The 12,980-nt window shown below is 46.2% G+C and overlaps 1 protein-coding gene across 1 annotated transcript; it reads right to left on the reverse strand.

Annotated features, from left to right (window-relative positions):
• Positions 1-626: 626 nt before the first annotated feature.
• tril (TLR4 interactor with leucine-rich repeats) lies at positions 627-3,765 on the reverse strand. Its single transcript, XM_062409266.1, has one exon. It carries the CDS (start codon positions 3,642-3,644, stop codon positions 1,161-1,163), a length of 2,484 nt encoding a protein of 827 aa, XP_062265250.1. The 5' UTR covers positions 3,645-3,765; the 3' UTR covers positions 627-1,160.
• Between the last annotated feature and the right edge of the window lie 9,215 nt (positions 3,766-12,980).

The raw sequence follows: 12,980 nt of genomic DNA on the forward strand, positions 1-12,980 counted from the left end.
GTCTCCCAATTTTACGAGTAAAAAAACTCTGTTACAGAATACAATCTGGAATACATAGATGTTTGAAGTGTGTGTGTGTGCATGCGTGTGCGTGTGTTCTTGTGAGAGTCTGTCCTTGTGAGTGTGTTGTGTGATTTGAACTAAATGTGGGAGGCACTCCACCCCGTCTACTCAAACAAAAGGGACTCCTTAATTATTGCCAGATCTCGTCTTGACACGCATACAAAAGCATGGCTGCACACACACACACACAGAAACACAGTCACACACAAACAAACACACACACATACACACATACACACACACAGTGCAGTGTATCCCTCACACACTGGATTCCCTCTGGCATCCTAAATATTAGCTGCACAGGAAAAAATCATATTGTTTAAAAAGAACACAAAATAAAGTAAGTAAACACTAATGTATCATGAAAAAAAGAACATTACCTTACTGTATTATTTTTATGAATGTATAAAAAGAGAGGGTGCTCTATATATTCCTCTATTTCAGGAAATATAATCTTCTTGTAATCAGTGGATTAGGTATTTGAGAGCCATGCATACAGAATGTTATAGCATTGAAACATTCATTAACACTCAAATGACAAAATCAATCACATTGTTGGGAATTTTACTTCTTCATGTAATGCACAACGATACAAACTTTCAGATAAAAGTATAAAACATGATAGATGTGACACAAAACCAAAGTGTTTTCCTCTCCTGCCAACCAGCAGCCATCATTACATACTGTAAAAAATATGACACATTAAGATATCTATGAACTCAACATTAGCACCATAGTTGAAATCAGTGGTCCCGTCATTCACTCGCACACACTTGCACTCAAAAACAAATTCAGGAAAAGCCACAGGTGTGAGGAAGTGAAAGAGGACAAAAAGGCACGCAGCAGGATGAGGAAGTCGGAGGGATTGGACTTCCTCTGGCGTCTGAGAAGGCCCTCATGAGTTCAGCTGTTTAGCGGTTGTCTTGCGGTTCCAGTGAGAAACCCAAATTCAAAAATTGTGGGATTACTGAATTGGTTTATTCATAGCCACAAGCACACATACTGCGTCGTCTGAGAGGAATTATATTTTCTGCATTTTAAACACTCAAGATTGTTGCACAGACCAATTTGCATATTGCAACCGAGTTTGTATTGATCTAGTCAGAGAATCTCTGCATGTCACTGTCCCTGCGAGCGCCGCTGCTGTCCATAAAGCGATCACAAGGGAACTCAATGAGATCCCCCTCCTCCAGTGGTGCGAGTCGGGCTGGACGACTGCTCTGGTAGCAGGTGAAGTCGGCGGACACGGAGGCAGAGGCCGCAGTGGGACGGAACGGCCGCCTGGTGGAGTACATGTGGCGCACGTGCACGGCCGACTTCCTCCTTTGCAACCTCCTCTTCAAGCACCGCCCCAGCCAGACCCCACCGATGACCAGCAGTAGAACCGCGTTCCCGGCCAGCGTCGCCACTGTCACCAGCTGGAGGTCAGAGGTCAGCGTGCGGTCCCGTGCGAGCGCCTTGGGGAGAGTCACCAGCCCTGCGCAGTGGTCCCGAGGGGCGACCTGGCACACAGATCCGCTGACCACTCCTTCCACGCAGACGATGTAGGTCAAATCTGAGATGAGTTCTCGAAGGGTTACAGAGCGAGCTGTGCCGCGGGCGTAAACATAACGGGGGAAACGATCTGTAGCACCGAACCGGTCGAACAGAATGCGATAGTGGATTTCTTCCAGGCCCGGCCCAGCTCCTGGTGTGTAGGGGAGATGGTCCCTTGTGGTCCAGAACACACTGACAGTACTGGATGTCACATGATCCACTGAGACGTTCGTGATAAAATGGCGGTTGAACACACATGGATCGGTGATGACGGGCAGAGCCTCCTTCTGATCGGACCTCAGAAGATCAAACTTCTCTCCTGACTGCTCAGGAGAAGTTGTGCTGTTTGAATCAGAGTCGTTCCTGTGACCTGGTGTGGAAATGGCCGGTGGATCCGTTCTGGAAATGACGTTGGACCTTCGTCTCCCTTTGGCACGTTTCACGGCTGCCTCTCCGGCAGGTCGTGACCTTGGACCGGGTGACTCCTTTGGTTTCTTTCTCTGCAGTGAGGAGGAGGTTTCTGCCACCTCCGGACCCCCCTGGTCTCCCTGGATCCCCACCTCTTCCTGTCCCCCTCTTTTCCATTTGTCAGCTTCTTTCGGCACTATTACCCCATCCCTGTTCGCCTGTCTTAAACCTACACCTTCTGTCTCCTCCAGCTGACCTCCTCCACCTCTCTCTTCCCGTTTTATTGTATCTGCAATCTCTTTCCCCTCCAATTTTACCACTACACCCCCTCCCCGGCTCTCCTCGGGCCCACCTTGGCTCATGCACAAGTTGGTCCAGTTTCCGAGGGGCTCCAGCTGGGAGCTGTTCACATAGTCCAGATATTTCCCCCTGAGAGTTGCAGGGTGATGACACTGCACAGAGACAGTCAACAATTTGCCCTGAGCGTACGCAGCAGTCATCCATCTCTTCAACTCCTCCAGGCGACAGTCGCACGTCCAGTTGTTGCCATGGAGATCCAGGTCGTAAAGCACGTTGTTGAGGGCGAAAATGTCCCCTGACAGACTGGTGAGGAAGTTGCTCTTCAGCTTCAGCACCTTTAGGTGTTGGAGTTGAGAAAAAGACAAAGGGTTCACGCTGGAGATCCGGTTGCGGCTGAAGTCGAGCTCCTCAATGCCCTCCAGAGGGTCCAGGAGACCGGCGGGGATTTCCTCCAGCTCGTTGCCATCAATCAGGAGCTCTCTGAGGCTAGACAGCCCCTTCAGAGCCCCGCCGTCCAGGCGAGAGATCCTGTTGTTGCTCAGGGACAGCTTGGACAGCTTTTTCAGGTTCTGAAAGACGTGGTTTCCAACGTATTGGATTTCATTCTCAGACAGCAGCAGCGTTGTCAGGGCTCTGAGTTGGGAAAAAGTGAGGGCATTACGCACGTTTGACTGCTTGTTGCGCGCCAGGTTTAGAAAGCGCAGGTTGGTGAGTTTGGAGAAAGCGTTTCTGTGAATGTGCTGCAGCTGGTTGGATTCCAGATGGAGATAATGCAGACTGCTCAAACTTTTAAAAACAGAGTCCTGCAGTGCTTCTATTGAGTTGCCATCCAGGCGCAATTTAACGAGACTCTCCAAATTGCCAAAGAGCTCCGGTGTAATGTTCTTAATCTCATTATTATTCCCGTAGAGGATAGTTAATTTCTTTAGGGGCTGTAGAATCCCGGCAGGTACACTTGATAAGAGATTATGTCCCAAATACAGCTCCTCTAGCTTGGAGAGTTTCTCAAACGCCGTAGGGTGAATCGTTTGGATTTGATTGAACTGTAGGTTTAACCTCACCAGGTCACTGTACCGTGTGAAGTCGAAGGCAGAGATGTTGGTGATGAAGTTTCCCCCGAGGCTGAAGATAAGCACCTCCTCGGGCGCACGCGTGCCTGGTTTGGGCACGCTGCGCAGCCCGCGGTTGGTGCACATGAGGTGCTGAGGCTGCTGGCAGTCGCAGCGCTCCGGACAGAAGCTTGTCGCCGCCAAGGAAGATTTGAAGCCATGGAGCGACAGCAGGAAAAAACATATCCCTGCCAGTAAAGGACTGGTATCCATTCCCATTCTCTCCATGCTCTTCAGGTGCAGTCGCCCCTCTCCTCTCTCAAGCCGGACGCCATAATCCACTTGTTGGTCGGAAAAGGGGAGAGGCCGATGATGTATTGATCAGACGCGCGGCTCCATCACTGATCAGCATCATGTTATATAGAGCGAATTAATTTGCGCAGCGCTGTGATGTTGTCTGAAGAAACTCTCAGCTCCCCAGTAAAGAGTCCGTCCCCCCAAGTGGTCATCTGCAGCGCATTACAGTGCAGAGCGTGCTCTCACGCACACACTCACGCGCGCACACTCAAAGTGAAGTCCCTCCTCTGCAACTTTGCGACCCAGCCAAAAGCAGATGTGCCCAAGCCTTTACGCACGAGATCCAAACTTTTGCGCATGCACGCAAGTAATCAAACACACACACACACGCACGCACCACCAACCCCATCCTCCCGGCACACACACACACATAAACACGTTTGCGTATCTCTCATTGTGGCGAGCCTAATACAATTATTATGCTACATCCAAACCTTAACTACAATTTACATATCACCCATTAAACAGGACCAATTCGTGACCAAGTCATGCCTAACCCTAACCTCGGTCGAGGGGGGTCCTGACAAGTTCAGTGTTTGTGCAGGGAAAGTTTTTAAAGAGGTCACAAAGACAAGTTCACACACACACACATACACACTAGAGTCCAAAGTGAGAGAGGGGGGGAGAGAAAGAGATTGAGAAACCCTCTGACCGAGTTTTGTGCGCGCCCCCGCAGCCGCCAGGGGTCTGAGATCTGGATCAGATCCCGGGAATGGACAAAGCAGACAGGAAGATTTTTTCCTTCCCACGGAATCCCAGGGGAACCCCTGAGTCTGATATTCCCTCACAGGAGCGGGTGCGCACAGAGCAAAGCAGTCACTCATAACATACACTCACGACAAAACGCTTCAGTTCATCTCGTCATTGGTTTTGATAGTGTGTGAAAAATGATTCATAAAGGAGAACAGCTATATATATCCTGCAACCCAGAGGACATCCTGTCTGCCCGGTAGAGACACTGAACACACAGAGTAACTCCACACATCAACAGCCCAGCATGCACTGCACTCTGTACAGTAGGAATGCAACCATTACGCATGCTTAACTGTAAGTAACCATTTCTCTCATTAAGGCGCCCTGGCTATGTTGCAGGACTCCATAAGGAGCACAGATGGTTCACATTTGTCGATGAGGAATTCGAGTCGTCAAGTGTGTGTTGAGACTGACGAGGAGAGGTGCCAAATCTGAGTTAAAGATCTCCTTCATTAAAGGGGGGGGGGGGGGGGACGCAGGGTGAAACTGAAGAATGGAGCTGGGCTATTGTAGATGAATGTTCCTGTTACAGTCCACTAGTCTGAGAAGCATTTAGACTTCCTGCCAAGACATCTGCACATTTAGAGCACATGAGGTATAGAGTCGCCCTCTAACACAGAGTGTGAATCAGTGCTTCCTGAACGGGGTCTGGTGTACCCCCAGTCCCCCACAGTCTGCATCCACACCACCCGTCAGGTTTTCCAAAATTTATATAATTGGATTATTTTTCTAGCATGCAATTGAATCGTCAGTGCAATTACTTTGGTTCACGTTTGCAAACTTGTGGCAGATGTATGTTTCAACCATCTATTCACACTTTTTGCTAAATATTTGTTCATCCTTCGTCTATTAATTTTTTTTGTTTTATATTCATTACGCAAGCTTCTCTGTTCACTTTCTGCCTTGTCTCAAACTGAACTGCATCATATTCATGTCTATAGAGGTTTGGCAACCAGGGGAGGAATATGCAGTCAGATAAGCATGTATCAACTCCTTCAGAGGCTGCATTTGACTCTTTGAATCCCTTCAAAGGCTCCCTTCAAAGGCTCCCTTCAAAAGTGTCCTTCCATTCCTGAGCAACATGGCGAACCTTTTTTTACAACAAGGTATTGGTTCCGGCAAGCTTTGAGACATAGCACACTTCTCTTCAACTGAACCGCTAATAGGACACACCTAACTAAGGGGCATTCAAACTTTTTGAGCGTGTCCAACTTTCGCTCTGTGGCACGGCAACAGCAATAAGAGCAGGAATGGCCGGTGACGCAGATCACGGAAAGCCTCTGTTCACCAGACGGTCTCGTTTCTGTTCGGCCTTCGTCGTCTACATGGCACATGGAGGAGAGGGTCTTGGTGGAGGTAAATGGACCATGTCGCCTGAAGTCCCCTGAAGGACGGAGCCTTGAATGGAGACGCAGATAAATTCTCCAACAAACACACACACACACAAATTCTCAAAGACAATCCCAATCACCCTGGAGATTTTTAGTGATACAATGGTTACCAGAGTTGCTCTAATGCCCAACTGCTGTAGCTCAGCGCAGAGCAAAAAAACAAAAGGAAGGCGCTCCCCGATTGGCCTCATTCACATGCATATCTGCTGGTAGACATCATAGTCACTGCATTACAGCTCTGTATGAGCCAATCTCTGAGAAAAAAGAAGGACAGACAGAAATGCAACCCTTGGGAAGCCCTCTCTCTCTCTCTCTCTCTCTCTCTCTCTCTCTCTCTCTCTCTCTCTCTCTCTCTCTCTCTCTCTCTCTCTCTCTCTCTCTCTCTCTCTCTCTCTCTCTCTCTCTCTCTCTCTCTCTCTCTCTCTCTCTGGGAGGTCATTTCCTGTCTGATTATGTCTCTATAGTATTGCTGAACCCCCCCCCCCTCTATCTGCGGAACACACACATTGAGAAAACACTCAGAGATCTGGCCCCAGACACAGTGGGACCGGTCCAGTTGTTTTAATGGCAGTCGCCTGGTCTGTGTCAGAGTTGAGAAGGGATACTCAAAAAGGTTGCTTCAGCGTAGATCGGCTTTCACTGCAGCATCAGAAACGATCTGAGATTAATGTCCAGTGTGAAACGGACAGATAAGGATGAAATATGGAGACATTGTGAGACAAAGTAAAACCACCTGAGGAGAGATCAGAGTGCAGTGTAACACCGATGTCGACTCTGTTGTGTGTGAGGGGAAGAGGCGTCCTGGACTTGACCCAGATTCACAAAGACTTTGGCACAAAAGGCAGCGACGAGGACCTCGCAGAGAGCAGTCTGCCACTGTGCCTGCTCACAATGAAGGCTGCAGTCTGGTTTCACAAGCCCATCTTTTCATCACCCCTCTGTGCTCTCAGGGCCTCTCAGGGCCTCTCACTGTCCAATCAACTGGCCATATGACATTTCAGTCACTCAGCAGAGTGAGAGCAGGCAAGTGTGCGAATGTGTGTGTTTGTGTGTGCATGGGAAACCCAACTCCATCAGGGGAAGGAGAGGGAGAGAGACAAAAAGGCTTGTATATCTGCCTGCACCTGAATGTGCCTGTTTCCTGTCACTGACAAAAGTGTGTGTGTGTGTGTGTGTGTGTGTGTGTGTGTTTGTGTGTGTGTGTGTGTGTGTGTGTGTGTAAATGAGCTGATGCTGCAACATAAGAAGGTCCTCTTGGTGGGCCATATTCAAGTCTCCTCTCTCACAAAGAATAATATACACGGGTTGTATTCCATAAACTGTACACAGAAAGCAGCTGAATACATTTATCATTTCCATTTTGTGACATACATTTATATTTTACTACACTATGCAGTTCAAAAGGAGATAATGGGCTTTTAGTATTTCCACATGTATTAAATGTGGATGATTATTTTTGGGCCCTATGGCATTTACTGATAACACAGATAATAAAGGTGCAAGGAGGAAAGACTGGGAAAGACAAGATGCATGTTCGCCCAGTGTTTGTGTGGGTTTTCTCCAGGGACACAGTCCAAAGACATGCATACCAGAGTTAGGTTCAATGGAATCTCTAAATTGGGATACACTGCACATAAGGTACTGGCCACCTAAGGCAGTGTTTTCATGTTCGAGACCCATCTGGGGTGAATATTTTAAGGTGTGTCCCATAGATTGGAATCAATAAATATGTAAGCTGTAGCTGGCTCCAGTCTCCATGTGACCAGCAAAGCATGAAAGGTAAGATTAGGGATAAGATCCTGGTTTGGGTTGAAATAAACCCTTTCACCACATTAACCTGTAAGCCCCAAAGGCCAATTTCTCCCATTCACACACTCATTCATGTACACTGAATAAATTAATTTAATTGGTGATTTAAACCAACCGATTTAAACCAACCGATAGAAAGCAGTCACAGTCATACTGATATCGTACTGGAGTTGAAAGAAGCATGGAGCAGCTCAGACACATATGATGATGCTGCACAGATTAATACATTAACAATTAAATATATCGTGAATGATTGAGAGTATTTTTTATGATGAGGTACTTTTCATTGTTGATATTTTTGAATGCAATACTTTTTGTTCAGATTAAACAAACAAGACAAAACCTGTTTGTGAACTTTGAAGTTGCTGCACAGAGTGAGGCTTGCTGTACCCAGGATTTAAGCACACTAAGCTAACTGACTGCCAGTTCATATTTATTGTACAGACAAAACAGTGGTATTCATCTTATGCATTGATTTTCAAACATTTCAATTAAATTAATATCTTTCAAAGTAAAGAGCAAGGTTAAAGCTCTCCAAGTTACCATGCCATGTCAGGTAATGCCCCCCAAATACAATTTTAGCATGTCACATACATGTACACAATTACACACAGGACTACAAAAGCACATACGACACAGGGGCTGACACTCTTTACGAGGTCATTAATCATGTTTTCCACACATGCAGACATACAAAAATGCAAACACAACATGCCTCGCAGAGTATAGGGACTAATGAGCCTCACACAGAGTCACAATCTTGCTGGAAGTTGTGCTTGTGGGAACATGTGCATCCCATTGTACCTCAGAGTGCAGGGATCGCTTCGGCTTCACAATTCCCTGCGGGCCCTGTAACGTGCTTCACATAGACGATCCTTGTGCGACATATCCTGGTAATACAACACTGCAGGAAACTAGCATGTATCTGGGGCTTATCATAGTAATCGGTGTAAAAGGATGGGCTGTAATGAATAAAGATGTGCGGCAGATTTGCTCAGATTAGCCCGCCATCTGCAAACGCTCTTATCAACAGGAAATACATCAAACAAATAACAGACTGTCCCTGTGTGTGCGTGGCAGGGTGGGAAATTGTGAGTGGATACATTTGTTCATGCAGTACTGTATTGTAATTTACTTTAGCATGTTAATAATCATGTATATGTCTATGTGTGAGCTACTTGATGTATTCTGTATGAATCAATGTGCTGGGATGAAGGCGTGGGGGCAAAGCAAAAGGAAGGAAAGACGGAATTAGGAGGTGGGATTGTGTGTGTGTGTGTGTGTGTGTGCTGTGTGGTGTGTGTGTGTGTTTTGGGGGGGGGGGGTGGTAGTTTACATGAGCAACAGCTGCTGGGATCATTAAGTGCTTTAGCTAGAGCTGGAGATCATGGACCTAGGCTATGCTTGCAGACATTAGCTGTGTGTGTGTGTGTGTCTGTATGTTTGTGAGAGCATGAGTGAGTGTGTTTATACACTTAGAGCGAGATGAGGAAAGAGACTCTATCCCCTCCGTGCAACATATGTGTGCAGCTGCACTGACATGCCGTTGTGAGCAGAGCTAGAAGACACTCTCTGTCACTGTATGCCATGCAGGAGATGCTGCCACAGATTTGGTGTACCTCAATGAATAGAACCGAGTGAGAAAAAATAAGCGGAGGGAACACCTGGGCCCCATGCCTGCAACCCTCCACATTCCCAGTGCTCCCCTGCTCCACTCGCCCAGCTGGTTCCCATCTCAGGAGGGTGGGGGGAAGAAGGGCAAGCGGGAGGAAAAAGTGTGGAGGCGACAGAGGCCATTTGCAGAAACTGAAAGACTGCTCTATGGTGAAAAAGATTTCAACAATCACAGTGAAATCGGGGCTTAAGCGCACGCCACAAACAGCTGGCACTCTGAAAATGCCGCATGGACCGAATGGCTTATTACCACAACACAGCCCATCGCGCAATGTGGGAAATGCATTTCTGAAACATTCCTTTCTGCTTTGGGAGCGCTGCAGCCTCTCTCACCCCGACCTCCAGGGGTCACGTTTTGTCTCAGAGACCAATATGTCGAACAAGTCAGGAGGGTGGGAGTGGGTTGAGGGAGGAACGAAGAAGTTTGGGGGTTGCTGTGGACCATGTGAGGGTCAAGACTGAAGGAAACAGCGCGAGGAAAAAGTGGAGGGGAGGTACTTGACATCTGGAAAAAATTAGAGAGTATGCCGTGGCCCAGTTGAAAGGGTGGAGAGCCGGGAGGGGGAGATAGACGAATAAGGACATTAGTGTAAAGGATAGCATGTGTGTGTACGTGTGCATGAGGGCAATGCTTTGATCTACTCTGTCTGATAGAAACTCCACTTGCACATAATCAGCCTCAATCACATAATGACACCTAGAGAATGTAAGGCCTTAAGATCTAAAGATCACTAGGCTGCACTGAAGATAGTGCTCATGCTCAGGAAGACAGACTCCCTGTGATAGGCTGTGCAGTGCTGCACAAAAACATGAAAGTGAGCTCACAAATGCACATGTGCACATGATCTGTGGATTAGCATCGCTCACTCTAGCACAATGCTCAGAGAGTCGCAAACAAGAGAACAGAAATGTGGGTCATTAGAAGAAAAAAGTCGTCAGTCATAGAGAGCTGAGACATCTGATCTGCAGCTGTCAACTCAATCACCCACACCGCTTTGCTTCCGTGCAACATCGCCCTCTGCAGACACACAACTTTATAGCATATGGGGGCAGCAGTATAGTATTATTGTAATTGAGTGCTGGTCCCTAACTACATTTTTTTGTTGCCTACTTTCGCTATATTGCAAAAGCAGTCCACTGCACCTCAGCCACAGACCCCACAGGGACCCATAGCACTCCAGGTTGATGCTGTAGTAATTCAATGAATTACAAATGGCTCTATGGATGACAATACCAATAAGTCAGTCGGTCCATTTGGGTTCACATTGAAATATTTGAATAACTACTGGATGGATCGCCAGTGATGGATTTGAAGAAATGAATGATAACCAGAGGATCTAACACATATTGTAATAAAATAAAATTGTGTTTAGTCAGATTTACAAATGCAAATGACAGAACACTAACTAAAACATACATAATTCAGAGTGAAAGAGAAAAGAAGGGTGAGGATGGGCCATGATTACTTTTGGAAACAGCGCCCCCTAGTGGGTCAATCTAGCCCAGGATCATAGGTCAGGGTCAGTTACAGATACAGATCGAAGGCTATCAGAGTCCTGCACTCTTAAGGGCACTTAAGACTAAAAGAGCTCCACTATTAGAAGGGTGTTGTCCCCATTGATTAATCCTTCCTTGCAGTTATAGTCTGATTATGCCATGCCCTTAGGTAAGCAACTTACAGACTTTATGATGCAGCGCAAAATAATAATAAAAAAACGCCTCATGTAAGCCTCCACATTAGCTGGCTGACGGCCACACTCTTTGAATTTGCAGGAAGCCGCTCAGTGTGCTGAAACCACTTCTAACCTATAGAGGACACTGTCACACAATCTGCTCACAGTGTATGTGTGTGAGTGTGCTGTGAGTGACAGAAAGATAAAAAGGAATATAAATAACTCAGCTGTCATACACAGACATAAAAGTGTATGGATCGTCTATGATGTAATTTTTTTGCTTGTGACTTTCTCAAAGTATCATTTAAAATCATCTAAAATGAGATTTAAGGTTTGCTATTAATACACAATATTTGAAAGTCAGCCTCAGTGTACAGTGAGTGTTGTGAGTGGTGCATTTTTAGTTTTTCCACCTCGCTGTATCCATATACGTGTAGACAGGCGTGTTTCAGACTGTGCATCTCTGTTGTCAGGTATGCAAGGGTGTGTTCCCCTTGTGCAGGCAATGAGGCAAGTACATTAGGTCCAATGGTTTTGACAATGAACAGATCTGTGTTGTGAAATCAATAACAATCTGCTTTTCTCTATGTTCCACTTCCATTATCAGACGATCATACCTCAGCAGTCAACGTTCAGTTGGTTTTAATCAGTCATGACGCAGTGGACCAACATTCCTTCAAAACACTGCCATTCTTTTTCTTGGTTCTTGGTTTCTGGACACACCCCGGCTCTGACTCTTCCTTTCCAGAGAAGTTTTTCCCCCTCTCATTCTTATGTTTTCCCTTCCCTCCGTTGCCATAGAAATAAGCCCAGACAGGAAGTGACAACCCCATGCCCATGCAAAGGAGGAAATTTGCTTTGTTGGGTAAACAAATCCGTAGCATGAAGGTGGATTGGAACGCTGCAAGGATAATAGAGGTGCACTGACCGAGCAGGGAAGAATACACAAGGAGAATGACTTTGTCGGGGAAAGACAGACTTTGAGTGGAAACACACAAACACATGCTCATGGCTCACCCACATGCTTATTCCGCCTTGTTGCAATCACACAACTTCTCGCACTTACTCATCGCTTCAGACAACAATCAGCGCTTGTGGGTAAAGAAATCTTTTGCAACCAGGGTTACTGAGAAAAGGCACAAGACTTCGCGTCATGTTGTGAGGCAACAAGACCAGACATATTATTAAGACATACTTTTTCCCACTGGTTTATACACCATGTGCTTCTTATAACATGTCCCTGGTATTAACATAAAAATAATAAAATAGCTACATACCAAAAGTGACAATTGGCGAATCTTGGGTCTTTATGTAAGAATGGCGACGAAACATTCCCTGGTTACAGCAACAAATTACCTGCTTTTTCTTTGCCCTTGGCACGGTGGCTCTGGAGTGATCGTGATTTGTTGTGTTTTCTGATGTGTTGTGGTGTTTTGTGATTTTATTGATGTGTTTGGTGAATCCCACCTCAGATCCACCGTACCTTCCAGGATAATACACTGCGTATGTTTGAGTTTTGTTCAAACCTAAAAAAAGAAGCAATTTGATTTGAAACTATTCCAGAGGCTTTAGGCAATGGTTAAGGGACCCTTTTCACTTGGTGATAAAAAAATAATTAATAATAGTAAATAAAATGACAGACAATTACGTGGGGGGAAATAAGTTATTTTTTTCAGGTAAATTTTCCGAAAGTTGATCATTGAACTTTCTCTGACTTTTGAAGCACTCACAGGCTAAAGACTAGTGAGCATAAGTACCACTGTAGTTCAGCTCACACAATATTACATGAAAACAATACCTCACTCAATCTGTAGTCACATAACTTTACGTCACTTTACGATGGAATTTACGACTCACACCTTCATCTTTTTTTGAAGGTGTCAGTCCCCGAAGGCTCGCCTCAACATGCCACCCCGCCTCTTTCGCTAAACCCTCCATCGCGATTGGCTGTGATTAGCGCCACTTAC

The sequence above is a fragment of the Platichthys flesus genome, chromosome 17 (assembly GCF_949316205.1).
Source record: "Platichthys flesus chromosome 17, fPlaFle2.1, whole genome shotgun sequence".
Classification (NCBI taxonomy): Eukaryota; Metazoa; Chordata; class Actinopteri; order Pleuronectiformes; family Pleuronectidae; genus Platichthys; species Platichthys flesus.